Below are 26,772 nucleotides of genomic sequence, written 5' to 3' on the forward strand. Positions count from 1 at the left end.
CACGTCTTGTGATTTGTCAATATGCATAATGCTACTTGTGACACTAAGTCACTGGGCTTGATCGTGAGAAGCAGTTTGATTCACACGTCTGACATAAAGTTCAGATTTTCTTCTCACAAGTTTAGCATACTTTTTTTTTAGATCTCTTAGTGTAAAATACAACTTTTCAAAAACACAATCAAAAGCAAAATGTCATAAGATGATGGATGTTCTGGTTTCATTAGTATTAGCGGTATGTTACTGTTCTGTGTGCCAGTTCACAGCACTCTATCGATTATTTTTCTGGTTGTTTCTCTTATCTTTGGTAGAAATTATATGGTTTTATCAAGTCATCGGTCAGTTTTTTGCTTAGCATTCGAGTGAATCGGAAATTCAGTTGGACAAACCTATAAATATGGCAAAAAGATCTGTAGGAGGCAGACAGCCCGCACAGTTGGTGAAAGGTCACAACAGAAATGTAATGCGTGAGCTCAGCATTTTCTAACCACAAGAACACAGAGGATGAACACATCTCTGGGGATTTTTATGTCTCGTGTTTCTTAGAATGGTCCTCACACAACACTGGTGGCTGATGCAGTCAGTTGGCTGAGGCTTTTGTATTTTATTTGCGTTCAAAGATCATCCCATAGCATGGCAAAACCCACCTGCCAATTTTAATGTTGTTTAACAGGTTTATGAACATATTACTAAGATTACTTTACATTAAAGTCCCACTCCGATCATGTCTGATCTATTTTCAAAGTGTTCCCACTGGTCATTTTAATTATGATGGTGCCATTTTTAGCTTAAATTAAAAAACGTGTTGTTTTCTATGACATACTTTCTGCAGAGAGGCAGTAGTTCATTTTCCTTATCATGTCCATCATGAAAAAAAGATGCTGCAAGAACATGTTAAAAACACCAACAAAAAAAGCATTTTCATCAGAAAGTTGCATCAATGGGATGCAGGTTATGGATAAATCTGAGACATAGTTAGAGTCCTGCAGCACAATAATCCAGTTGTACTACACATCTAACAACACATGAATGAAATCAGTTTTTATTCAAATAAGCTGCAATTCTAATCATTTTAAAAGCATTTGTAATATTTTGTCTCTTGCAGGAATATAAACTGTGCACTGGGACCAATCACAGAGCATTTGTTAAGTGATCACCCCAGATTAAGCATGGTGGACCAGGTTCAGCAGATTTTGGTGCAGTACGGATATGATGGGACCATGCGACACCTGATGGGATGTGTCAATTATTAAAATGTTGTGTCTGCAAGTCTTTCTTCATTCAACTTACTGGATGAATGGTTATCTAAGGTCGAGAGTGCGTGGCACAGACTGTACAGAGTTCGTGAAACATGTAGATGTGTGACTAAATGCAAAATATTCTAAAGCACCACTTCGGTGTGAACACCAAAAAATAAAACTGACAAAAAGACTTTTAAAAAGCCCAACTTGAAAATTACATGTATTTCTTTATGTCAACTGGAAATAACATTTTCAAAACTGACCAACAGATTGTTTTCCAGCCCACCAGCTTCCAGTGTCCAAAACACTTTTGTTTAAATTCCAGACCGGACCACCTTGTTTCCCGAAGTCCTCGGGATGTCAAGCTTTCTGCATGTATGCTTCCAATTAACGTTTAAGGTGAGCACGAGAAAGCGTCTTCTTCCTGCACATTAATGTGAAACAGCCCTGGCTGCGCTGCACAGACACGCTCAAGTGAAGCAAGCTCTGAGGATAAGCAGGAGGAGACTTGAAGCAGCACTCATCCAGCCTCAGTGGCTTTTGCAGTTGAATGTAAATGTCCAAAGAGAGTGGCGTTCTTCTTCCAAACCTCCACATCAAAGCAGCACAAACAACTACATTTACACCTCATTGTATGCTTCACTTAAACCCACACAGCCATGTTTTCTTTGCTCTAGATTGGCCCCCGAAACACACAATGACCAACAGCCCAACAGTATAATGACACCATTAAGGTTCATGTCAGCAGCGAACATATTAAGTCTACAAGCAGACAGTTGCCCCTGGCTGGGCCTCATTTCATCACTGTGTGCCTTTGAGTGACACAAGCCAAACAGTCAGTTTGTTTGCTTTGGCTGCAGCCTGGCACTCACGATACATGCCAATGTGGCCAAAATAGGCCATGCTCAAAGCTAATAATGTGCCGTCTGTGCTCACTCACACTTTTTTTTTCAGATGCAGGGGGAGGTTGTGTGGGTTATGAGCATATGTGTTGCATCAGAGCCGTTGGGCTTCTCAACCAAACCAAAAATGAAAGAAAACAATACTACATTTTGAAAAAAAAGTTTTCGTTTCTCTAAATAAGCTTTTAAAGAACCCAAAGGATGGCCATGTTGTGTGGTCAGACAGATAATTCATCAACACATAAAAGTATATTTGAGGAGGAAAGCAGCCTCACCTTCTGTGAGCCATGTCTCTTGAAGTTGGCTTAAATCCTGGAAGAGGTCTGAAGGGAAGCAGGAGAAAAATTTAGTCACAACATCCTTATAGACATCAGAATACACTCACAGATCAAGAAATGACACAGATTCCTAAATGTTACCTTCAGATTCCTGAGGGGGTAATTCTGTATCCATGAATTTCCTTTTTGCAGCCATCAACAGTCTATTTAGGGGCCCATTTCCTTGCGACTTCTGTAAACCCAGAGATGGGAAAGGAGTGAGTGTGTGTGTGTGTGTGTATATATATATATATATATATATATATATATATATATATATATATATATATATATATATATATATATATATATATACACACATAAACAAACGCGCAAAGTGACCATTTGGAACAGAGTAACGCGATCCTAAACCGAAAGAAGTAGGGGGGAAGCTTCGACAAACACGTTTAAATGTAGCACATGCCATCCTTTAATATGTGCAGATTTCGAAATAGGTCTTTAAAAGGCTTTGACAAACAGTTTTCCACCGCGCGCACAGCTGCGCCTTCAAGCCAAAACTCGTGCAGACGCAACGCGGAGCGCAGAGTCGGGCCATGGAGGAGGAAGAAAAACAACAAAAGTAGGAGTTCAAAACAAGAACTGAGGCATACGTACATTTGCTAAAGTGTAAGGCACTTGCTGGTCCAAATATCCATCCATCTTATAATCCATCCGTTAACCGTTTGTGGTCATTTAGGCTGCGTTAGTGGGACCCACGCAGCCTGCAGAGAGGAGGGAGCGCGGCTTGTGAATGGAGCTGCGTGGAAGCTGCATGCATAATGAGCTCCATTCACAAAAAAATGCCGAGGGGAAGTGATGGCGAGCGATTACCCAGCGGGCTGCGGGCCTCCTCACAAATCTGTGTCACTCTATAACTGCTTTAAACTTTGATGGCGCAGGCGCACTTTCATCCACATTGATTTATCGTCAGTTTTTATTTACAAATGAACAAGAAGTTTGTGTCTTTGTTGCCAAGTCTGCCCATAGATGTCTCTCTTGACGCACAGAAACCCCTAAAACACAACTTTATTTATTATTAGTAAAACTTTCTGAAACGTGTTTGGGAGGTGTTTAATGCCAGCTGTGCGGTCAAATCACACGGTTCGGTGATAATATAGAGACTTCTCTTCCAGCTCCACAGTGGAGCTTCGGGATTGGTGGATTTCCTTTGCAAGAGATCGAATTTCTCCGTTTTGTCCGGGTGAATGCACCAACTTATGAATGAAGTCTCGGTTCACTCCGCGCCCCAATCAGAGCGCCGAACGTCTGGCTCCTAGCAACCATAGGCGGGGTCTTGCCGCGTGAGCCAATCAGCTTCCCTTTCTGCCTGCGAGCCTTTTCTACTTGATTTTCCAGTTGTTTTTCATTCACAAAAAGAGGAACAGGGTGGAGGGGGTGTCCATTCATAAAAAAATAAAAAACTTGCCCCAGCACGAAAGTCGTGGCATGTTTTTCTTGTTTTGTCAGCGGAAATTAAAGGAACTTTATCTTGTTTACTCCTTTTGAACTCTTCCTTTGTAACTGGGAAGAAAACATGGCAGCAGCAGCACTGAGCAATGCTGACGTATATCCGTGCAGGAATACACATACCTGTGGTTTTAGGACACCATGTAAAAAAACTAAGAAACACACACAGAAGGAAAACAGAGGACGTGAAGTTCTTTGTGAGGCTTACAGTCAACTGAAACAGGTTTAAAACCTCAGTCGGTGAAGGAAACACAAAAGAATGTTTTTACATGAGTGAGGTCAATGTACAGCCCAGAGCCTGACTCTCCTCCCCCAGCAGCTCATACTCAATCTCAATAACACAGAGCGCCATACAGGTTTCTTCCTGCTTAATGGTATTTAGATGCACATTTAGATTTACACAGCAGACTATAAATTATACACCAGGCACAGCCAGCACTACAGTCCAAGGTAGAATCACGGAAATATAATATGATGGTTGTTTAAGATGTTTCATTCAATTTGGGCTGCTCTAAAGAGCCTGTGTGTTTATCCAGAAGGACAGGGCAGTTTGTGTGTTTGACAACTGAAGGAAAAGTCGTACAATGTTTTGAGAAGTGGCATTTCTCCCGTAATTTTTGTTTAACAATGAACCGTAAAACCTTTTTTTTTAATCCTTTTTGGAGACACATTCTCCTGGATCTCTTTTGTTTACCCTTTTACGGTGCTTTAAAGTCCCATTTTGATCTTACTTTTAGCCAAAATCCAAAAACCTGTTGGAAAAAAAAAAACCTAGGACATAATTCTGCAGAGTGGCAGTAGTTTATTAGAAATTCCTCTTTGGATTGTTAGTGGGACTGTTGGCATGGAGTAAGATACCCCCCTTCCCATCATCTATCTGTTTACTCTCTCTCCCGCTAGCTTACAGCCCCTCACGTCCCCAACCTAACATTACAGGTGCAACAAAAATTGCGAGCAATATTGGAGCTATCCAGCCGTACAATTTTGATGAAACCAACAACTTACTGTTTAAAAGTGGACGCATCACAATGTAGCAGAGCACAGAGCCTGTGGCTTGTATTTACGCAACAACTACAACATTTTTCAAACAGCATTTGTTTGACTGCTTTCCATCAATTTAAATAAAAAAACCTCAGAAATGTAATTTTGTCTTAATTTTCTTCATATATGTCCTCTATTATCAGAAAATTTCTACAAGAACTTGTTAAAAAAAACACAAACACGTTTTTTTTTTTTTGCTATACGAACGCCACCATGTTAGGGCCAGATGCCACCAGTTAGCAGTGAGTGATCCAAGTTGGTCTGAGTCAATGTTTTTAATAGCAATTGCGAACGTTCAAACAATTGGCATCAGACCACTACTTTTATTAAAGCATTGGTCAGTTTATTATTTTAAAAACTTGCACTACAAAAAAAATCCTCACAAAAAAAGGGATTGTCAAGAACATGTTTAAAAAGAAGGGCTTCACAGTGGTGCAGTGGTTAGTGCTCTAACCTCAAAGCGAGAAGGCCCTGGTTTAAATCCCGGCTGGGTTCTTACTTTGTGGCGTTTGTGTGTTCTCCCCATGCATGCGTGGGTTTTCTTCCAAAATTCAAAAACATGCTTCATAAGTTAATTGGTGTCTCTAAGTGAACCTAGGTGTGCATGTGTGAGTGTGTGTGGGAGTGATTGTGTGGCCCTGTGACAGCTTGGCGACCTGTCCAGGGTGTACCCCGCCTTTGCCCACCAGTAGTTGGCTACAGTGACCTTGTGACCTCAAAAGGGACATAGCAGGTTAAGAAAATGGATGGAGTTGGAAACAGCCTTAAACATAAACGACGAGGGAGTTTAACTTCTATTCTGTCCTGAACACGTTTCCTTTTTTGGTTCCACACATAAAAAAGAACACGTTTGAGTTGTAATACTAAATAAAATGAAGCATAAAAAAAGAAGTTGAAGTGTGGCACTTGCTCAAAAAACAGTGGTGGTAAATACCCACACAGTGATAAACTACTCTGCTGATACAATCATGTTGTTACAACTTGCAAGAGATTTACAGCTTCTTTAGACCCACTTGGGTGATTTACTGAAGAGAGGAACATTTGCTGGGGCCATTCATTGCTTCCCATGCATTTCATTTGCAGAACACACACATAGTGCTGAAAAGCATTGTGAAATCTATTGTAATAGTCATCTACCCTTGAGTCTAATATAGCTTCGTCAGCAGGGAGATAAGCACTGACAGAGACAGAAGGGAGACATTTGAAGTTGAGCGCAGGGCTGTGGAGTGGACTCAAAGTGCTTATTGATCAAAGCAAGCAGAGCTTGATGGATGGATGAAGTGCTATTATAGCCTCAGCTGTTGAGAGACACAGAGAGATGTGTTGCAGTGGAGGTCAGAAGAGGAATATTCAGAGTGAGAGATGCCTTTCAGGAAGAGAACTCGGATGAAATAAAAAAAAGCCAAGGGAAAAAGACGAAATGACAGATTTTCAAAGATGTGGCGAGAAAAGAAACGGAAGAGGCTGAGACGTCTGTGGGGGATGGTGTGAGAGGAGAGCTTGTCTGCAACACCTCTGTCGCTCTCGAGGCAAAGCAGGCTTTGATAAGGCATGTGCGGTGTTCAAGTTTTAATTTTTAAAGCTAAAAAAAACCCAGTAAATTTTAGGGTCGCAAGTTAATTTAGTGTTTTTGGATGAAAAAAAAGGATTATTTTCCATCAGAATAGAGGAGAAGGGGTTCCTGACTTTCGGTCCGACTAATGATGTCAGAGTGCCATATTGTCTGCAACCAGGTCCCCTTCTCTTTCTTCGTCTTGGAGCTTTCAAATATTCATCTCTGGTCCATGCTACTCCTCCCTTGCTCCCAATGAAGCTGATGGTGACCGATAAACAAATGAAGATTACCGATAACAAAAGAACATCACATAAATGGATTTACAAGAAGCACAATAATAGGAGCAGCTTTTCTTTTCTTTCATCCAATGTTTCATGACTTGTGCATTAATAAAAAATGGCAAAAAGAAATGTGGATCTTTAATAAATTGTCATAAAAAATACACTTCCCGTCTGACAGGACAGTGTCTAATTTGACTCAGTCCAAAATCATGCTTCATAGGTTGCATGTGATCGGTAAGTGTGTAAATGTGTGGCCCTGCAACAGATAGGCAACCTGTTCAAGGTGTACCCTGCCTTCGCCCTACATAGGCTCCAGCAACCCCTTGATCCCAAAAGGGATCCATTAGTTATTGAAGAGGATGGATGGATGGATTGATGAGAATTGAATAGTTACTTGAGTTGATGCAATTGACAATAGAAACAAATCAAAGAATTGGGGTTATTCTGGAACAAATAAAACAGTCTGCAGCCATGAAGATGGTCGGACACCTTTCATGCATTAAATACTTTGTTTTCTGTCAATAGCACTTCAAGATTGAAGGCTCAGGATGTTGCAGAAAACATTTAAGAAGTGATCGACCGACATCTGCATTGACGGTGGCCAATAATGCTCTGACCGCAGAAGGGACGATGACAAAGCCCAAGCTGTCAACTTTCAGTATATGACGCCCGTGGTAATTTATGATAGAGTTTGCATCTTTTATTACACTTTAATAAGGATGCTGTTTGATGTTGATGTTGTCCCACTGGTAGGTCCAGACCAGAGCACTCAGGTCTTGTTGGTCTTTAGTTTCTCCTTGAAATAATTCAGACTGAGGATCCTGAGCATGAAGGCCCGTACACACCGGGACGAATATTCGCCAGGCGTTATTCGCCAGCGTTTTTCGCCACGTTTTTTGTGTTCACACCCAGGCGATTTTCGCTGACGATGAGTGGAGTGAACATGCAATTTCATTCCCTGACATTAGATGGCGCTTAATGTAAAACAGAAATACTCCTGTACACAAGGTGGCGCTGCGCAACTTTACGCTTCTTAAAGTCGCTTTTCACTCAGAAGAAGAGAGCAAGTATTTACACGCTTGTCAGAATCAAACAAAGAAAACATGAATATTTCAAGCACCAGTAGCTCCAACTGGTGCTTGGTTCGGGGATGTTTTAGAATGTCCGTCATTATTGCTTCGCGGCTGTGTGTAGACGCTACTTGGCGTCTATCTTCTTCGCTGGTATGTGTGCTCGGCAAGGCAGTTTTGTGTTTGAGCGCCCCCAAGTTGTGTTTTACTGTAACTTCAGAAGCTCCAGACACGTGAGCAAAAGCGCCATTCTCATTGGTCGAGTTTTTTTTTTCACGCTTTAACGCCTGGCGTTTTTTCGCGTCGGTGTGCACACTCTCATTGGTGCCCTTTGTTTAGTCACGAGGCGTTAAACGTCGGCGAAAATCGCCGGCGAAATTCGTCCCGGTGTGAACAGGCCTTCAGAAGTTAAAAATCAAGATCATCACAGATGGCACAACAGCTATGTCTGCTGTATTGAGTAGAAATGCACGGCCAAAGAAGTACAGCTGTTGCTGTAATGCGGTATAAAGGGGCACACAATGGCAGGATTTTTACACCTCGGGGTGTTTGTTATGAGTCCTCCAGAGGGGATCCCAAATGCATCTTTTTCCGCAATGGCACAATGAAAGGAGCTGCTGTTTTTCCTTCAATTGGTCTGCGTCATAACTCGGTTGCATTCACACTGCTGCCAAACCACACCAGGGTTCACTGATGTGCAAACCAAGGGAATTGTTTGTGTGGAGCACATCACAGTTCTTTCCCATCTGCTCAGGGGAAGCAGACTGTCCACCACTCTGCTACATCAAACAGCTCTGGTGTATAGATCCCTCAAAGAGGCAGTTCTGTTTGGGGAGTATGCCTGTATAATGAAGATCACACAGGTCGCACCAACTGGAGAGTTCATTTTGAGCCAACCCCTTTTCTTGAGAAACTCACAACAGAATAAATGTGACATTGATGTGCCTTTTTCGAACACTGCACTATGTGTCTATTTTTTTCTTAGTTTTGACTAAAAAATAACGTAAACTCTGCACACACTTCCAATACCAAACATCCTCACTGTGCCCCGCTGCCAAATCTGGACCCCTAAAGGGTTGCCTTATGTCCTGCCTGTGTGAGACCCTCAGTGGCTGATTTACGACCAGCAGACTATTCCCAAAGCAAACAATACACACCTCAAAATAACTCCAGTCAAAATAGAGTCAGCTCTCTATTAAGGATTTCCTCCAAAGGTCAGTTAAGGTTTTTTGAACTTGCGACCTTCCTGAAAAGATTTGACTGTTTAGGGTGTTGATGGGATGTAGTCAAGCTTCCCTTCATTTTTGACACTTATTATGGTGAATTGCAGCCTTGGAGTTGACATATATGTCCTGGTGATGTTGCTGGGTCACAGCAGATATCCGTCGCTGCTGGCAGGGTTTAAGGCAGGAATATGCACAGGGATTCCCACCCGGACAACATCCTGTGGAACCCCTAACAGTGTCAGGCTCCAAATGAAGATTGCAGATAACAAAAGGACACATATGTAGATTTACAGGACGTGCAATAATAGGATATTTCTTCTATCTAATGTTTCATGACTTGTGCATTAATAATAAATGGCAAAAAAGGAATATGCATATTTTATAAATTGTCATAAAGAATAAACTTCCTAACTGGCTGGACAGCTCAGCAGTAGCGTATACAAAATTTGTCTCATTTTGACAAAATAATTGCAGGTACACTTTCAAACTAGGATATTCCGACAGACCTTATAAATCTTGGCAAGAGCAAGGCAGGAAGACCCCCAGGGGCCCCCTGAGAAATTCACACTTAATTTTTGTTTTTTGAAATAGTAATTATATTGGAAAAAGCAACACAATAAAAGAGCAAAAGCTGAAATAAAAAAAATATTTTGATTATTTTATCATCTATTTATTATTTATTAATAACTAATTTTTAAAAAGTATTTACATTTATGTAAATCTATTTAAATTATACAAATGATTTAAATGAGGGTTTGAATCCTGGCTGCTTTTCTGTGTGGAATTTGAATGTTCTCCTCGTGCATGCGGGTTTTCTCCGGGCACTCTGACTTCTTCCCACAGTCCAAAAACATGCTTCATAGGTTGTAAATGATTCTAAGTGTGTGATTGTGTGGTCCTGCAACAGATTGGCGACCTGTTCAGGGTGTACCCCGCCTTCGCCATACAGTAGCTGAGGTAGGGCCCAGCAACCCCATGACCCTGAAAGGGATTCATAAGGTTCTGAAGAAGATGGATGGATTAATGAGAATTGGATTGTTACTTTAGTTGATGCAATTGAAAATAAAAACAAATAGGGTTGTAGTGGACACCCCACTGTGGAACCCATAACAGTGCTACCTTTACCACAGATGAATGTCAAAGGAAAAGACATGAGGAAACGTGAAGACGGGTTGTGTGTTTCACGTTTTATCACATACATTTGACTCACAAAGGTGCTCTTGCCTACAGAGCCCCTCCCCTTTCCTTTAAAATCTGTCTAAGGTTCCTTGCTTCATTCCCTCAGGACTCTGCACCGTTGCTGGGATGCCTGCTTGTGTGTACCATAGACAGGAAATGTCAGTGCTGGCATCTGACAAGAGCAAGAGCGCCAAACCAAGCATACACCCCTAGCCACCTGCAGCCGGTCTGCTCTGCTGCAGACACTGGCCCGCTTGTTTGTTCCCCGACCAGTCCTTCCCATTCCCCTCCAAAGTCGGCCTGTCTGGCCTGCTCTGGCTCTGTGAAAGATCAATCAGGTGAGAACAATAGCATTTATAGGAGTGTTTTTGACTGGTAGCTCTTTAGAGGAGTGGCTGCCTCGCAGCTGTGTTGGCTTCACTTAGCTGCCAGAAACACAAACACAAAGCTGACTCTTCCACCCCCCACACATATACACTTTCTCTTGTATAAAAAAGGAAAGAAAAACTATTCAATCAGATGCCAATAGGCTGTTTATACTGAGGATGTGAATGCTTTTTAGCAAGGTTTGAATCTTTTCTACATTTTAACTGCACCTTCAGTTTGGTCCTCAAGTCAAGTCATTCTAGTTCTCGCTGTACTTGGATTTTTGTCTGGGGTGTAAATGATTCGCATTGGTAGTGGTTAGCACTCTTGCCTCACAGCAAGAAAATCCTGGTTTGAATCACAGCTGGAACCCTTTTGACATGGAGCTTACATGTTCTGAGCATGTATGGCTTCTCTCTGGCTTCCTCCTGCAGTCCAAAAACATTGTTTGATGATTAATTGGAAATTATATGTCCCTCAGGAGAGAATGTGAGTGTATTGCTGTTTGTCTCTGTGTGGTCTTGCTATGGACTGACAAACTGTTGCAGGGGTGGGCATTGAGGGCAGAATTCCTCCCTGTTTTCAAACATACCCTCCTCTGGCATGACCTAGTTGGCTGGGAACACCTGATCCAGGTAGTTGGCCATAGGTAGGGGAAAGACAGCTGGAAAACATACAGAAACACCAGGCTTGAGGCCTGGAGTGGCCCACCGTTGGTTCAGGGTCTACCCTGCCTATGACTGACAGTAGCTGGTTAGCACCCTATGACCCTGAACAGGAACTAGTTGGCTTGAAAACGGATCAATGGATCTTGTTACAGAACAAACTCTTCATCAACTGAATTTATACCAGAGTAAACTACATGGTGCTGCAGAAGGCTGTAGTATCCATTTTTTCCAGGTTAATATCACTTATGTCACTGACCCTTTTCAATGCTATCACATTTCCTCCTCCATGTTAGACAGTTGATGTCACACACTGTAAAATTCTGTGATGAACCAAAGATTTTAGATTTTGATTCATTCAATTCAATTCAATTCAATTCAATTTTATTTGTATAGCCCAAATTCACAACAACAGTCGTCTCGATGGGCTTCGTATCGGTAATTGAAAAAGTGGAACATAAAGTCAAAAGGATCATGAATACATAGAATTCAATAGGAAATTACTAAAATGAACTAACAAACTGACTAAGCTAAACTGGCATCCCTGCCCTTAGACCCCCCTTAGGTAAGGAAAAACTCCTAAAAAAAAACGGATTCCAGAAAAAACAAAGAAACCTCAGGGGTGTCCACATGAAGGAGGGATCCTCCCCCAGGACGGACAGGCGATTTAACAGAACTCATAGAGAAGAGTTAACTTATCTAACTCTACAACTACAAATTTAAAGTCCAGCAGACGAGCTTCATCCGGACCGAGTTGGGGGGACAGTCGGTGGCGCAAGTCCAGCTGGAGACAGGACCCACAGCCAGGTGTAGGAGCAGGAGCAGAGACGAGGTACACGGCCAGGTACAGAGCAGAGACGAGCCAGAGGCAGGATCCACAGCCAGGTGTAGCAGCAGTAGTAGAGGAGAGCCAGAGACGAAGTACACGGTCAGGACACGAGCACGGATGCTGTGGTTGATTGAGTGAATAAGAGTCAGGTGACTCGGATGAGCCTTTAAATGGATGAGCCAACTGGAATCTGGAAGCACTCCCACTCCCTAGGAGGTAAATGATGAATAATGATCAAGATTCAATTCATGGATTCATAACACCTTCCTCCAGTCTTTCGCATCACAGACTCCATCTTCTTGCCTGTCCGTATAATCCCTTGGGCATCCCATTGGTGGGACATAGCCGGAAAACCTCTCCAGAGGATTTGAAACTGGCCTCTCTCAACATGGAGGTCCAGTAGCTTCACTCTGAGCTATTTCCATTTCCTCACCTTACCTGAAAGGGAGCCCCCAGTTCATTCCAACCACTTCTATCCAGAATCCTATCCTTTCAGTCATGAACCAGAACTCAGGAGAGGAAAAGACCATAGAATGACTAAACTGAGAGCTTCACCTTTTACGCCTCAGCTCCTTCTTCACTACAATGAATCGATACAGCAAAGACTGCATTACTGCAGCAGTTGCATCTATCATGCTATCAATCTCACAGTCTTTCCTTTTCTCACTAGTGAACAAGACGCCGAGATACTTAAACCTCTACACTTGGGCAACAACTCTCTACCTACCCAGAGAGGGGAAACCACATTCTTCCAGTAGAGGACCATGGACCCTGAGTTGAAGGTGTTCATTCTCATATGCGCTGCTTCACACTCTACATTTTAATCAGCAGCAAAAATTGTTTTTCATGTGCTGCAGCACACAGATGTAAAGTTTGCTCGATTACGGTAAATTCCAAAATATGTCACTAGTTTTTCTCTACAGATAAAGCTCATGTAAGTTAGTGTATTTATGTTCAATTCAGCTTACCCACATTTGGTCACCTTTACCCTCCAGAAAGATCAGAGGTATTTGATGTGTTTGCTTATGTTGGAGCAGATGAAAAAGTTTGTCTGTTGTACTGAGCAAATAAGAACCATACTGGAATCTGGCTCTGGATAGCTCCAATCTGCCATTTCTGTTGCATTACTAATATTAGGCTGGGGGTGTGAAGGGGCTGTAAGCTAGAGGGAGAGAGTGTAAAGAAAGGCATAAAAGGACATTCTTTGTTTTTTAATTTCAATCATGGATAATGTGGTGTCTCTGTGCTCTTTGGATCACTGACAATAATCTTAGTGCATTTTAAGGTTTTTATTTGTGAAAAAATACTTTAACTTTACGAAGTTTGTTCAATAATATTTATGCTCTAATGGTTAGTTTCCTAAACTCAATCCTCTGCAGAAAAACACTAAAGCATTTGAAATCTCATGAATTGTATGAAAAATGTGGAATCTGTTTTGAAAATTTAGTTTCTGCTCTAAGAAAAGAGCCAAAAGGATGGAAAAAACTTTAACATTACGAAAAAAATGAATGATCTATCCATAGATAGATAGATAGATAGATAGATAGATAGATAGATAGATAGATAGATAGATAGATAGATAGATAGATAGATAGATAGATAGATAGATAGATAGATAGATAGATAGATAGATAGATAGATAGATTTTTTAAAAATATAGTTCCACAAAAAAGTAATCATTTTTGGTGAAATTCTTTTACTAATGAATGACCCATTTTTTCTTTTAAGTTAATTTAATACTAATACAATACTTAAACAAAAAACCCTCTTTGCAACAATTACTAAAGTCAAAATTCAGTTGCTTTTAAAGACATGCAAATTTGCTTTTATGCCTGTGTGTCGGTGACACCATAAAGGCAGCTTTTTTTTACTAGCCAGAAGCACATCTTGAAAACCAAAGAGTGTTGTGGGAGGAATTGTTTCCTTTTAAAAGCAGGATGGCTTTGAGAGGACACAGAGGAGCCTTGTTAATGTCTCTGTCAGGCCTTCTCTCGCTTGCTCCTCGCATAACGCCACTTCTTAGTAAACCATCCTATTGTTGCAGCCAGGAGCCTCTTCACACACATTTCCATTTATATTCCATTTTCCACTTCATTTCCATGCTAATTCCAGAGGACAAAAAGCCCATGTTCTGTCATTTATAGTAATGCAGCTGGTTTATCTGTCCACCACGGGTCTTGCCCCAGGCATGGCCTCCCCTACATTCAACCTCCTTCCGAGCAAATACAAGTTGATTGTAGGACTATTTGGTGATGATGATAAAGAAGTCTATTATGGCTAAGATATAACTCTACGGTTAACACAGAAACAAGTATTGTTTTCTACTAGGGTTTTATAGTTTTACATTTCTATTGTACCAGACCAGAGTCTGTCTAATTTTGCCAGATTCCTTCTTGTGATGACTCTCAATCCTTGTAAACTCAGCGGTATAAACAATGCCTCCAGATCTTTCCACTAAAGCAGCATGTTCGGTGGCCTGGATAAGTGGGCGGTTGTTTTTAGTTTGGGTTTATCCGGAGCAGGAGACGCGACAGCATAAGATCAGTCAGCTTGACTGCAGATGTCCTGTCATGGGTGATGAAGAATTTAATAGGAGGTAAGGTTTATAGAAAAACTAACCGAAGGGGTTTAGTTGGATGTTTTTACCGTATAGAGAAAGATCCTGTGTCACCACCTAAAAAGTGGTTCAAGACCACTTTTGGTTGGTGGAGGATTTTTAAAGTTTGCCTTTGGACATTGACTGCTGCTGACCTCACAAATTACCTGCAATCAAAAATCTAGAAAACTAAAATCTTTTTAATGCAAAAGCTTTTATTCATTATTTTTATTTTAAACATTCTTAGGACTTGTGAGAGATGTAATTTTTAGTTTACTTATACTTTTGGGAGGTGTGTGAATGCCTTAGTTTGAAAACATTCAGATGGCTTCTGCATCAGACACTTAATCCATCCGAACTGGTTTCGTTTGATGTGATGAAGATGCAGATTTGCTCTGATACACCTTAAAGACATTCCACCTCTAAAATTTGAAATACCAACCTAGTTTGTCTGGTTATCACCCAAATTACAAGCGAGTAGGTGATATTTGGAGTTGGTACCAGAGACTGTCTATCACTGGATAGTGTGACCCCTCATCCCCCGCGTTCCAAGTGGGAAAGTACCTTCTGGCTCCAAGAAGCTAAAATCTCACAGACTTCTATAGAGAAGTAAACAGCTAATATTGAGTCATTCTGTCAGAACTCAGAGCTCTGTATCTAATCACCAGCAGGAACCATCTCCTGAGTTCTACCCACACTACAACTCCCAGCATCCCCAGATAACACTTCCTGGATGCTGCTCACCTGACTCTTATTCCTTCAATCAACCACAGCATACTTAAACACTGCACTGCGCTGAGCTGAGTGCGAAGTATTTGTTTGTGCCACTCTGCCGTTATTATTGAGTGTTATATTTTGACCTTTTGTCTCCTGACCCTGTATGCCTGCTGCCTGCCCTGACTCTTGCCTGAATATTGGCTACCCTATTTCTTCTCTGTTGGCTGTTTTTGACTCCTGCCTGCCTGACCCTGATTTCACTTTGTGGACTTTTAGGTGTGCTAATAAACCTGCTGCATTTGGATCCAGCCGTCTGCCTGTTCTTGTGACACATTCTACTTGTCAGAATAACCAGTATTGCTCTGGTCCCTGTTATGAACATATTCTTGCTAAATCTACTTTTTTATTCCATGACATTTTTATTCATCGCAAGTTATTCACGGTATAAACTCACCAATCAGATGCCTCAGTAAAAGCATGTGGTGCCTGCTGGGAGCCAGTTGGGAAACCAGGGCCTCACAACAACACACTTCTTGAACATGCATTTAGCCCATGGTGTTTACACTGGACAAGCAGGGAGGGGCTTCTTCTTATTTTGCCAATGCTTACTTGCGCACATCTGCCACCTACAGTTGAAAGAGGGTTGGTGTGTAGCAAATCTCACAAATCTCACAAATCCTGCTTCAGGCTTTTTCTTTCACAGCTCTGTTCCAATATGTGACTGATCTGGTGTCGTATGATTCCAGCTGGGAACAAACTGACATTATTAATTTCGCCTACATGATCCATTTTGCAACAGTTGGCACTTCCATGAATTGAGAGGGTTGCCAAACATAAATGTCACTACCAAATTCGAGTCTCTGATTGGTCGAAGTTGAGCCTGTTCAATGTTTGTTCAATGGCCGTAGGTTTTGTAGGCCTAAGACAGCCGAAAACTGTCTTAAAAATGTGTGCAGCTACGCATGAACGGGAATTTTGAACGCGGTAGCCCGAAACCCATTTTTACACGTTTACATAAACTTTTCATTGGTAGTGGGTGCTTGAATATGCGTTGTAGAGAATAGTGTGAATGTGTCTTCAGAGTGACCAACAGACCTACAACTCATATTTTCGCGAGGAAGCTGGAGAGCCAGGAGAAAACCTATACATTGACTGGTATTGGAATCAGGGTCTTCTTGCTATTAGACTAGAGTGCTATTACATTGTGCAACCCTAGTTTGCTACAAGTTGTTACCTCAGCGAAGCAGTAACAGGTTGCAACTATTTTATATAAATGCTTTTGTGTTTTCAGTAAATGGATTAGGAGCTATGCACAATGGCCTAATGTAAACAATGCTCCATAGAGAAAACGTTAGTGTCAAAAGTCAGAACTCTATCTCCCTCTCTGGTCAATGGCGGGAGCAGTCTCCAGAGTACTGAATACACTTCATCTCCCAGCAACCCCAGCGTGCAGTTTCTGAGCACTGCACACCTGACTCTCATTTGCTAAATCAGTCACGGTCTACTTAAGTCAGGGGTCGGCAACCTTTACCATTTAAAGGCCAATTGGATCAGTTTCCCACAGAAATGAAAGCATAGGCAGCCGCAACACTAGGTGTATTAGAAAAAAAATAGTTTCTCTGATATTTCCTTTGGTGATAGTTGTATTGATTCAAAATGTTATTAACAGCATTATTAAATGTTATTTGATTATTTATTTTAATTATTTCTGAGCATGATGTTTCCTTTTGATCATTTGTCCATTTTACAACCTTGAATAGACGTTTCTGTCAGTCAAACACCCAGAGTTAAGATGAGTGAAATGATGGAAACAAATTCACTTTGATGCATACTTGTATCTGTTTTTCTCCTTTAAATCCTGTAAACCCAGTAAAGTATATGAATTTTATGGATGACAACTATTGTTTTTCAGGAAGCAGCTGTTAGTTTGTTTCAGGGTCTGGAATCATCAGCGGTTAATCTAAGCCCCGCCCCCGCCTCTCTACCTGTTCACATCCTCTGCAGTTCCAAGTTGTTTCCCCCACGTGCAACCCCCCCCCCCCCTTCCAGTGTGTTCTACACTGACAGCGTGTTACATGCAGGCGTTTTTCATTGTCTTTCTTTTGTTTTCTTCCTCTGCACGTGCTTAAAGTGCTGAGTGAAGACACCTGGTGGAGACCTGATGAGCTGTGCAATCAGGCCCCAGAGCCAGCCACCAGGCCGGCATATAAGTTCCTGTGGATCAATTGAAGAGAGAGCTCTTTCTGGATCACAGACCCAGATGAATGTTTTGAGCGCTTTGTGTTGGAGATTGTGGGAGGTTTGTGGACAGGTAAGACAGGGTACCCTGTTCACCTCATGTAGCTTGCTTTCTGTTAGACACTAGGTAAGTTGGTTGTTGCCACCCCTTGTATGTTTTATCACCACATTATAGATAAGACAGCGAGACTGTTTTCTTGTTTAAGTTTTAGAGCTTTGATAGCCAGGCTGGGTTTTGTTCTATTTATTCCATTCCTTTGGCCCAACCTTAGTCCCTACCTCCCTTCCTGCTCTTAAATAAAACCCTTAAAAGTCCTACATTGTGTGTGTTTATGCTGCGTAAACTCTAGCCCTAGACTTGTACGTTTGTGGACATAACACAGCGCAACATACGGTCATCATAACGGCAAATGGCAGGATAGTAGGGGCGCCGTAATACAAGTTTAATTAATTTAATGCGGAAAAGGTTGGTTTTAGTTTAGGAGAAAAAAAAGGCTTTTTTTTTTTGGCCGCTCATGTGTCCCCTACGAGATCGCCACTGACTGTCTTTTTAGAAGAACTTTTCATCCCATGACAGACTCTGGTCGGTGTTCACAGCTGCAGACATGCCCCCTCCGCGTGCTCACTCTGCTATCTTCCTCCTGCCCGCTCGCACTACCCGACGTTGATAAGGCACCAAGAGAATTTAGAACATGATAGTAATTTTACAAAACCATACAAAGCCGCAGCACAGGGATGAAAGAGCCGCAGGTTGCTGACCCCTGACTTAAGCACTGCACTGAGCCACACTCGGTGCGAAGTATTGTTTGTGCCACACTGCCTTCATTATCAAGCGTTGTATCAGGATCTGATCTTCTGTTTCCTGACCCTGTTTCTGACTCTGTTTGCCTTCCGCCTGGCCTGACTCTCCCCTGAATCCTGACCACTCCTGTCTCTTCTCTGATGCTCTCATGCCCGCCATTGACCCCTGCCAGCCTGACCCTGATTTAGCTTTGTGGACTTTTTGCTGTGCTAATAAACCTGCTGCATTTGGAACCTGCCGTCAACCTGTATTTATGACAGTTGGCTCCAGTGAGGTGACCACTCTTTTGTCATGAAAGGCTTTGATTTGCTCAGGTGAAACTGCAATGATGTTAGGGCTGTCTTTGCCAGTCAGTCAGTGGAGTTAGAAGGAATGAGGTCATTTTTCCACTGACTATTGTGGACAAGTGTAAGGGACACCTCTTGTGGCAATAATAGTAGATTTCACCGTTCTTTTTTACTATATGGACCTACCTTTGTAGCTAATCTTTTCCTTTTCTGCTTATAGACAAATATATTTTCGTTGCTTGTTATTTGAAGTTAAGAAAATGGTCAAACGCACATGTAAACACAAGCACACTCAATGGTGTTTGTGTTACGTCATGAGGCACATGGCCAGAGTTAGTCATCTTTATATGACTTTACCTCATCTCTGAGTCCCTATGGACAAAAATAACACACACTCACAAAAATCAATCTAATGCTCCTAAAGCTTCAGCTCACACACAGACACTCACCCCCCCCAACACACACACTGACCCACACTTCCCTCCCTCGGCCCATCTCGCCATGACATCAACTCATCCTGGGTTACTCGGTACTCTGAGTGTCCCGATAGCAAAGATAAGCTTGGGAAGTCACTGATTAGCCGGGAATCTCGTTACACATGGAACAACTCCCCCCTCCTTCCCATCCTCCTCCCTCCTCCTCCTCTTCATTCTCTCTAGCCTACCAGGATGCTGTGCACCAGTGATTCTGAATAAATGCATGATATCTGCGTGGTGAAATTTGAATTTTTGATTGGCAAAGTGGAAAAATGTAAAGCGGTAAATGAAGAGCTCTGCTTCACATTCCCAGAACTGGATTAGCATTGATTACTATAGTAGTTTGATAAGATAATTACCTCCATTATTGGAAGAATTGCCAGATTTCTTTTCATTTAATGTAAAAAAAGAAATTTTATCTTACATTGTAAGGATAAACCACTTTGTGTCATTTGACAAACTTAGTGATTCATTTACCAGCAGTGGTTGGACTAAAAAAGAATGTGTTGTTGACTTAAATTTAACACGGTTGTTGATTCTCTGCTGGAGCACATTGTTTCTGACTCAAGAAGAGAAACCCGTACGCTTGAGGGAGTCCCGTGTGATTCTCTGTCATTCCTATGGTGGGCTTCATTGACCCAGAAAATGGCTTTCAACACTTACAGAAAACGATCCTCAGTAATCATCTCACTGGCAATGCAGTTGAAGGAATGGAAGACATTTTCTTTTACTTGAGGGGAATTTTATATATATATATATATATAAGTTTGCTGCTTGTTTGTGTGCATGTTTTCCCACACATTTCTGTCAGAGTATGAGAGCAGCCTGCTTAGATGAGCACAGGTGTATCATGTGTCGTTTGGGGTTTTCTCATGAGAGCAGTGGTTGACATGAGGAAGTCGATGAAGCAAACTGTCAAAGCCGCTGGCTTGATCAGATTTAATTGTCTGTGGGCTTTGTTTTACGTGAAGTTGTATGGAAATTCACTGCTTTGCACTAATCCACAATATTGGTCATTTACTTTGTTTTTGTTGAAAGAAAAAAAACAAAATGTGAAACATTCCTGAAACAAAGGGAAGCTGGATTATGTCACAGAGTAAAAGTGATCTGGTTGGGTCTGGTTTTGAGCAAATATTTTCCCTGTGCTCTTCGGTTACTCACTGTGTTGCATAATCACACTTGATTCTGAACAGGCCACTTAAGAAATTTGTTATTTAAGATCTTTGGAGGACCTGTTTTGACATTCATGCTGATTGATCTACAGCGATTTCCAGTTTCACACAGGAATTGATCATGTGACACGAGTATAGTGAATGATTGACTGGATTCAGGAAGTAGTATATACAAAGACAGAAATCTTTCCTAATTTGTAGTTATTGTAGTAGCTTTTTAATTATTAAAATCCGTTCAACTTTTCTGCGTCCCACAAAGACACGGTGGTTGGAACCAAAAATCTCAAATTTGGACTCATCAGACCAAAGCACAGATTTCCACTGGTCTAATGTCCATTCCTTGTGTTCTTTAGCCCAAACAAGTCTCTTCTGCTTGTTGCCTTTCTTTAGCAGTGGTTTCCAAGCAGATATTCTACCATGAAGGCCTGATTCACACAGTTTCCTTTTAACAGTTGTTGTAGAGATGTGTCTGCTGCTAGAACTCTGTGTGCCATTGACCTGCTCTCTAATCTGAGCTGCTGTTAACCTGCCATTTCTGAGGCTGGGGACTTGGATGAACTCATACTCCGCAGCAGAGGTGACTCTTGGTCTTCCTTTCCTGGGGCAGTCCGCATGTGAGCCAGTTTCTTTGTAGCGCTTGATTTTCCCAATTCTTCGGACTGACCTTCATTTCTTAAAGTAATGATGGCCACTCGTTTTTCTGTACTTAGCTGCTTTTTTCTTTCAATATTACAAATCCTGGCAGGGCACACACCTGTGAAGTGAAAAACATTTCAGGTGACTACCTGTTTCTTCGTTTTTTCCGGAATCCGTTTTTTTTGGGAGTTTTTCCTTACCGCGAAGGGGGGTCTAAGGGCAGGGATGCCAGTATAGCATAGTCAGTTTGTTATTGAAGCTCAAGAGAATGCCAAGAGTTTGCAAACTCTGAGAACGAGAAGGTGAGACCAAACGTTTGGTCTGTACTATATATATATATATATATATATATATATATATATATTATATTATTATATTATATTATATATTATATTATTATATATTTATATAATATATAATATATAATTTATATATTATTATATTATATATATATATATATATATTATTATATTATATATATATATATATATATATATATATATATATATATATATATCACATTACTTTCAACTTCTTTCTGTGCGCATTGTACGGAAATAAGTTAAAATAACTAGTTTCAGGTTGCCAGAGCAAATAGTTTACTTAGGCTGTTGATACACTGATTAGTCCACATAGTTCTCTGGATAAAACGGTCTGTGAGAGTGCTTTCACACGGGGCTGTTTGGTCTGCATCAGAGGTTCATTTCCTCCAAAAGTCTGCGACTGGAGAGGTTTACAAACTCACTTCAGCTCCTGTATAGACGAATGAACTTTGGTTCACCTCAAAACAAGAAACTTAAAAAACATTTTGAAGATCCACTCTGAAGAAAATGCTTTTATTAACATTTTTTTGTAGCACTTTTCTGATGTTGGAGGAGATATATAAAGAGTTTTGTGCTTAAAATTGCATTTCTTAGTATTTCTTTATTCAAATCATGGAGCAGATAAAAAAAATGCTGTTGGAAAAAGCTTGCAGATGTGAAATAGAATGCATCCGCTTGTAGACGACTACATGTACGTCTTCATTTTCTTCGTCTTAGCTGGTAAATTGCTCAAAACTGTATGGCTGGATAGCTCCAATGCTGCTCCTCATTTTTGTAATGTTAGGTTTGGGGTGTTAGGGGCTGTAAGCTAGCAGGAGAGTGTGTAAACCAGTGTTTTCCAACCAGTGTGCCGTAGCACACCAGTGTGCCAATGGGAAATTGCCCTCAATAACTGATCTGAAAACACTTACCATCTCCAGGATATCAGCTCTTTGTTCATCCAAACAGGCCCTGATAAAAACACTGAGTAGTTAGGAATATGAAAGATCATAAAATACTTTTTTCTTTGTGTTCATTTGATTCTATTAAGGTTATTTTGATAAGAATGACGGTACCGCGATTTAGCTGCAACTATAACTGTTTTTGGAAAAGTCCCGCCCCTTTAACTGTCTCCACCAATCATTCTTGTAGGTTTAATCATACGTCATCAGTCTGACCAATCAGAAGTGGTTAAAGTCTTCACTTCCTTGTTCTGATTCTGCTCATAAAGTCGCTCAGTTCCAATAAAAAATACCAGCTAAAGTTTGTCTATAGCGGTGTAGCTTTCCACAGAATCCGGTGGAAAAAGTGAACAAAACAATGAAGCTCAGAGACGCTAGTCTTTCTGCGTTCGGCGGCTGTTTGCACTACATCTCCCATGATGCATTGGGTAAAAGTGACAACGTCTCAGCGCACAATGAGCCTTTCTTTGTTAAACGTCTTGAAACCACAACGAACACACATCAGTTTTTAAATCTTTTAACTTAACTTTTATCACGTCTTTTAGAAAAAACAGCTGCATCTTCCAGCTTTTTCTGCCACAATTATCACAAAAATGCATGTGAGATTGTGGAGGGGCTGTAGATCAGTACAGACTATGATTTTCTCCTTTTTTATTTTTTTGGATGCTTGTGTGCCGCGGGATTTTTTTCAAGGTTAATGTGTGCCGTGGCTCAAAAAAGGTTGAAAAACACTGGTGTACACTGGTGTAAACAGATGGATGTCGGGAAGCAGGGTTAGGCTTTCTCCGTGCCAGTGGTCCAGCCCACAACTCAGAGGTGAATTTCCACTGCCGCTCTGCAGAAACTCTGGCCTCGAAGACACTAAAAGTTTTTTGATTTTGGCTAAAAACAGCACATTCCTAATTGAAAGACCACTGGGAACAGTTTTATAACAGATCAAAAGAGTATCAAAGAGAGACTTTAAAGTCTCATAGCAACTATATTTTATGCTGTAAAATCGTCCTTGATTTTGACACTGATTTGCTTTTTATTTTATTTCTATCTGGACTTTGTGGTTAATAAACCTACTGGTAAAATAAAGTAATAATAAATAACATTTTGGTTCTCCTTTTAATCTGTGTTAAAGTGAGCAGATGAGAGTACACTGATGTGAGTGCCGCGAATTAAAGCACGCCACACATGATGATGGGCTGTCCTTCGTGTGTCGAAGTTGACTGTCTTGAGTTTGAGGATTAAAAATGACAGGCTCTCATGTGTGCTGCTAGCCCAGCACGGGATCTGCAGAAGCGATCACATCTCAAGCATTTGAAATCGGTTGAGGTTGCTACGGAGTGACGTCGGTGATGTGCCCGTTGGAATTCACGTTGACGTTGGTCTTCAACGGTTGTCATGGCTTTCTTTAAAGTTTCACGCCATTTGGATTTTTGAAGGGCTTCTTCTTCCCAGTTATAGTGTGGGATGCCTGCTCTCTTCATGTGTCGCTTTACCACATCTTTATAGCATAGTTTCTGTCCACCGCGGCTCCTTTTTCCTTGAGAAAGTTCAGAGTAGAATACTACTTTGGGCAATCTGTTGTTGGGCATCCGACATATGTGCCCTGCCCATCGAAGTTGTGACGATGTTATTAGGCCATCAACACTGACTGTGTTGGCACGTCTCAAAACCTCAAGATCTGGAATACAGTCTTGCCACTTGATGTTGAGAATGAAGCGAAGGGTACGGGCCCCTTTGCAGGGTACGGGCCCCTTTGCAACGGCGGCCGTGTCCCCGGGGTGCCGGCTTCCTGGGCCCGGCGGTGCCCTCTCCGCGCGGTGGGGGGGTTCAAATTTCATCTGAGCCGGGGGTGTCTGGTCCCTGGGGGGTGGGTTCTGGTCCTTGCTCCTGAGTGCTGGGCCCCGCCAAATTTCCAACTGTGGACGAGCCTGGTCGGGCCATATTTACAACACCCCTTGTGGGCCCTCTTTTTTCCCCGGGGTTCCCCCCTCCTGGGCGGGGGTGGCGGGCCCCTGCCTCGCTCCTCCCTGGACCAACCGTGGGCCGGGCGGATGGCTGCCTGGAGTGCGGATCCGGTCTCCCTTGGGGGGTCCTGGCTCGTACCTGGGGTTGGGGCGGGGGGATGCCCGGAACTCCTGGGTGCTGGTGGGGTGCTTGTTTGGGGCTGTGGGCGTCCTTCTCCGGTGGGGCCCTGCGTTGGGTTCTCCCGGCGTGGCGGGGGGGCTGCTCTCCTGGTTGGGCTGGGGCGGCGCTCTCTTTCCCTCCGTGCCTCCCTGGCCTCTGGCTCTGGGGGCCTTGCGGCGGCCCTGCTGGCCCTGGCCTGGGTGGCGGGCTTGGTCGCCCGGGCGGCGGTTGTTCCCTGCCGGTTCCCGTGAGGCGTTGGGGGGATTCCGGCTGCCGCTGCTGCTGCGGTGGGGGTCTTGGGGTGGGGATGGCTGGGCACTCTCCCTCCTTCTTTTCACGTTCCACCATCCATTTTAGAAGAACATAAACACTCACCTGAGCACAGGTGTTAGCTCACCTTTGCACTAACAGTTTGCATGATTGAATGACTGAAATATTTCACACTAGTTGGTTTTAAGGCATAAGTATGCGTGTGAACACTATCTGTTTTGTGTACATGTCGACAGGTGGACATTTTTGCAGCTAGCAGGTGTGTTTATAACATTTGAGTGTGTGTGTGGACAGGCTCCGCCCTTTTTTTTGTTTGTTTTTTTACTACATTTGAACCTTACCATAATGATTAACAACCAGTAAACTTGTTGCTTTATGCTGCTTCATGGTCTTATCCCCTTTCCCCTCCTATTATCACCCCCTACCCCCCCTCTCTCTAACGTCCCTCTCTCTTCTTCCCCTCTTTCCTTTTCCGTCCGGTCCAACACCAAAGATTTTCAGACATGATTGAAATTAATAAAGTTTGGCCTCAATTACAAAGGGGTTTATTCAGACATACCTTTGGTTTGTCTGAAGATTAATAACCCCTCTTGTTAAAGTAAAATATGTCCAACACAAGAGGCCCTCAGCTCTCATCTGTCTGCCCAGCTGTTGGACAGGACAAGTTAAAAAAAAAAAAAAAAAAGAGAGAATGAAGCGAAGGTGGCGAAGCTGAAGTCTTGTTAGAGCCTTGATATGTCTGCGGTAGAGAGTGGTACACTCGATGGAGTATAGCAAACAGGGGATGACTGTGGCTGCGTATACCTTCACTTTGGTACTAGTACTGATGTCATGGCAACTCCACAGTCTCTTTTGTAGTGCAGCATAGGCCTTAGTGGCAGAAAGTATTCTCCGTTCCACTTCCAGATCAGCTGAGTTTGAGTTAGTTAAGGTACTGCCCAGGTAAGTAAAACTCTCTGTTGACTTCAGTGGTTCATCATGGACCATAATCGTCTCTGGGTGTACGTTGGATAATGTGGGAGGCTGATACAGTAGTTTGGTCTTAGAGATATTAATCTTCAATCCAAACATCTCAGCTGCAGAGGAAAAGCGATCTACAATCTGTTGCATATCAGATGCGTTACTAGCTACAAGGGCCGAGTCATCAGCATAAAGTAGTTCTCTGACACACATCTCCTGTGTCTTAGTGTGGGCACGAAGACGTGCGAGGTTGAAAAGTTTACCATCAGTTCGTGCGCGGATGAAGACACCCTTGTTTGGGCCTTCTTTCATAGTATCCAGTACAGCTGCAAGATAAAGAGAGAATAGGGTTGGTGCCAGTACACAGCCTTGCTTCACGCCATGTTTAACCGGAAAGGTGTCACTGGGTCCACTACCAACTGAAACCTGTGCCCTCATTCCATCATGAAATTGCCTAATAATGTTGACAAGCTTGTCTGGGCAACCATAGGTTTCAAGAACCTTCCATAGAGTTGTACGATTGACTGTATCGAAAGCCTTTGTAAAATCTACAAAGACTATATAAAGTGGTTGGTGCTGCTCTGCTGCCTTCTCCTGCAGCTGTCTCAGAGTGAAAATCTTGTCTGAAGTGGAACGACCAGCCCGAAAACCACACTGAGACTCAGGAAGTACTTCTTCAGCAATGGTCTTTAATCTATTCAGGACAATCTTTGCAAGCACTTTTCCAGCTATGGCCAGTAGTGATATACCCGATGGTTTCCGCAATCTGCACAGTCGCCCTTTTTCTTGTAGATAGTGACAATTAAAGCATCTCAGAAGTCTTGTGGCACAGTACCAGAGATAAGACATCTGTTAAATGGATCTAGCAGAGATTCACACAACTTCTCACCGCCACATTTCAGAATCTCTGATGGGATGCCATCAAGACCAGGTGCTTTACCACTTGCTGTTGATTTCAGAGCGTACTTGAGCTCTTCCATACTGAATTGTCTACACAGTTCATTCTTTTTTGTTTTTTTTTCCAGATTCTGACATGCATTTGACTTTACTGAACCTTCTTGATTTAGCAGCTCATAAAAGTGTTCCTTCCATCTGGATCT

At 42.2% G+C, this 26,772-nt stretch overlaps 1 protein-coding gene across 1 annotated transcript in view; it reads right to left on the bottom strand.

Annotated features, from left to right (window-relative positions):
* Positions 1–3,305, bottom strand: part of etv4 (ETS variant transcription factor 4) — a 38,854-nt gene extending 35,549 nt beyond the window's left edge. The window contains exons 1-3 of the mRNA XM_004080637.4: positions 3,073–3,305; positions 2,560–2,650; positions 2,416–2,463 (exon numbers count right to left, since the gene is read on the bottom strand). Of these exons, the coding sequence (XP_004080685.1) occupies positions 2,416–2,463; positions 2,560–2,650; positions 3,073–3,129 (196 nt within the window). The 5' untranslated portion in view covers positions 3,130–3,305. The remainder of the gene's footprint in view (positions 1–2,415; positions 2,464–2,559; positions 2,651–3,072) is intronic.
* Between the last annotated feature and the right edge of the window lie 23,467 nt (positions 3,306–26,772).

This window comes from Oryzias latipes, chromosome 19 (genome assembly GCF_053564925.1).
Source record: "Oryzias latipes strain Hd-rR chromosome 19, Olatipes_Hd-rR_3.1".
NCBI lineage: Eukaryota > Metazoa > Chordata > Actinopteri > Beloniformes > Adrianichthyidae > Oryzias > Oryzias latipes.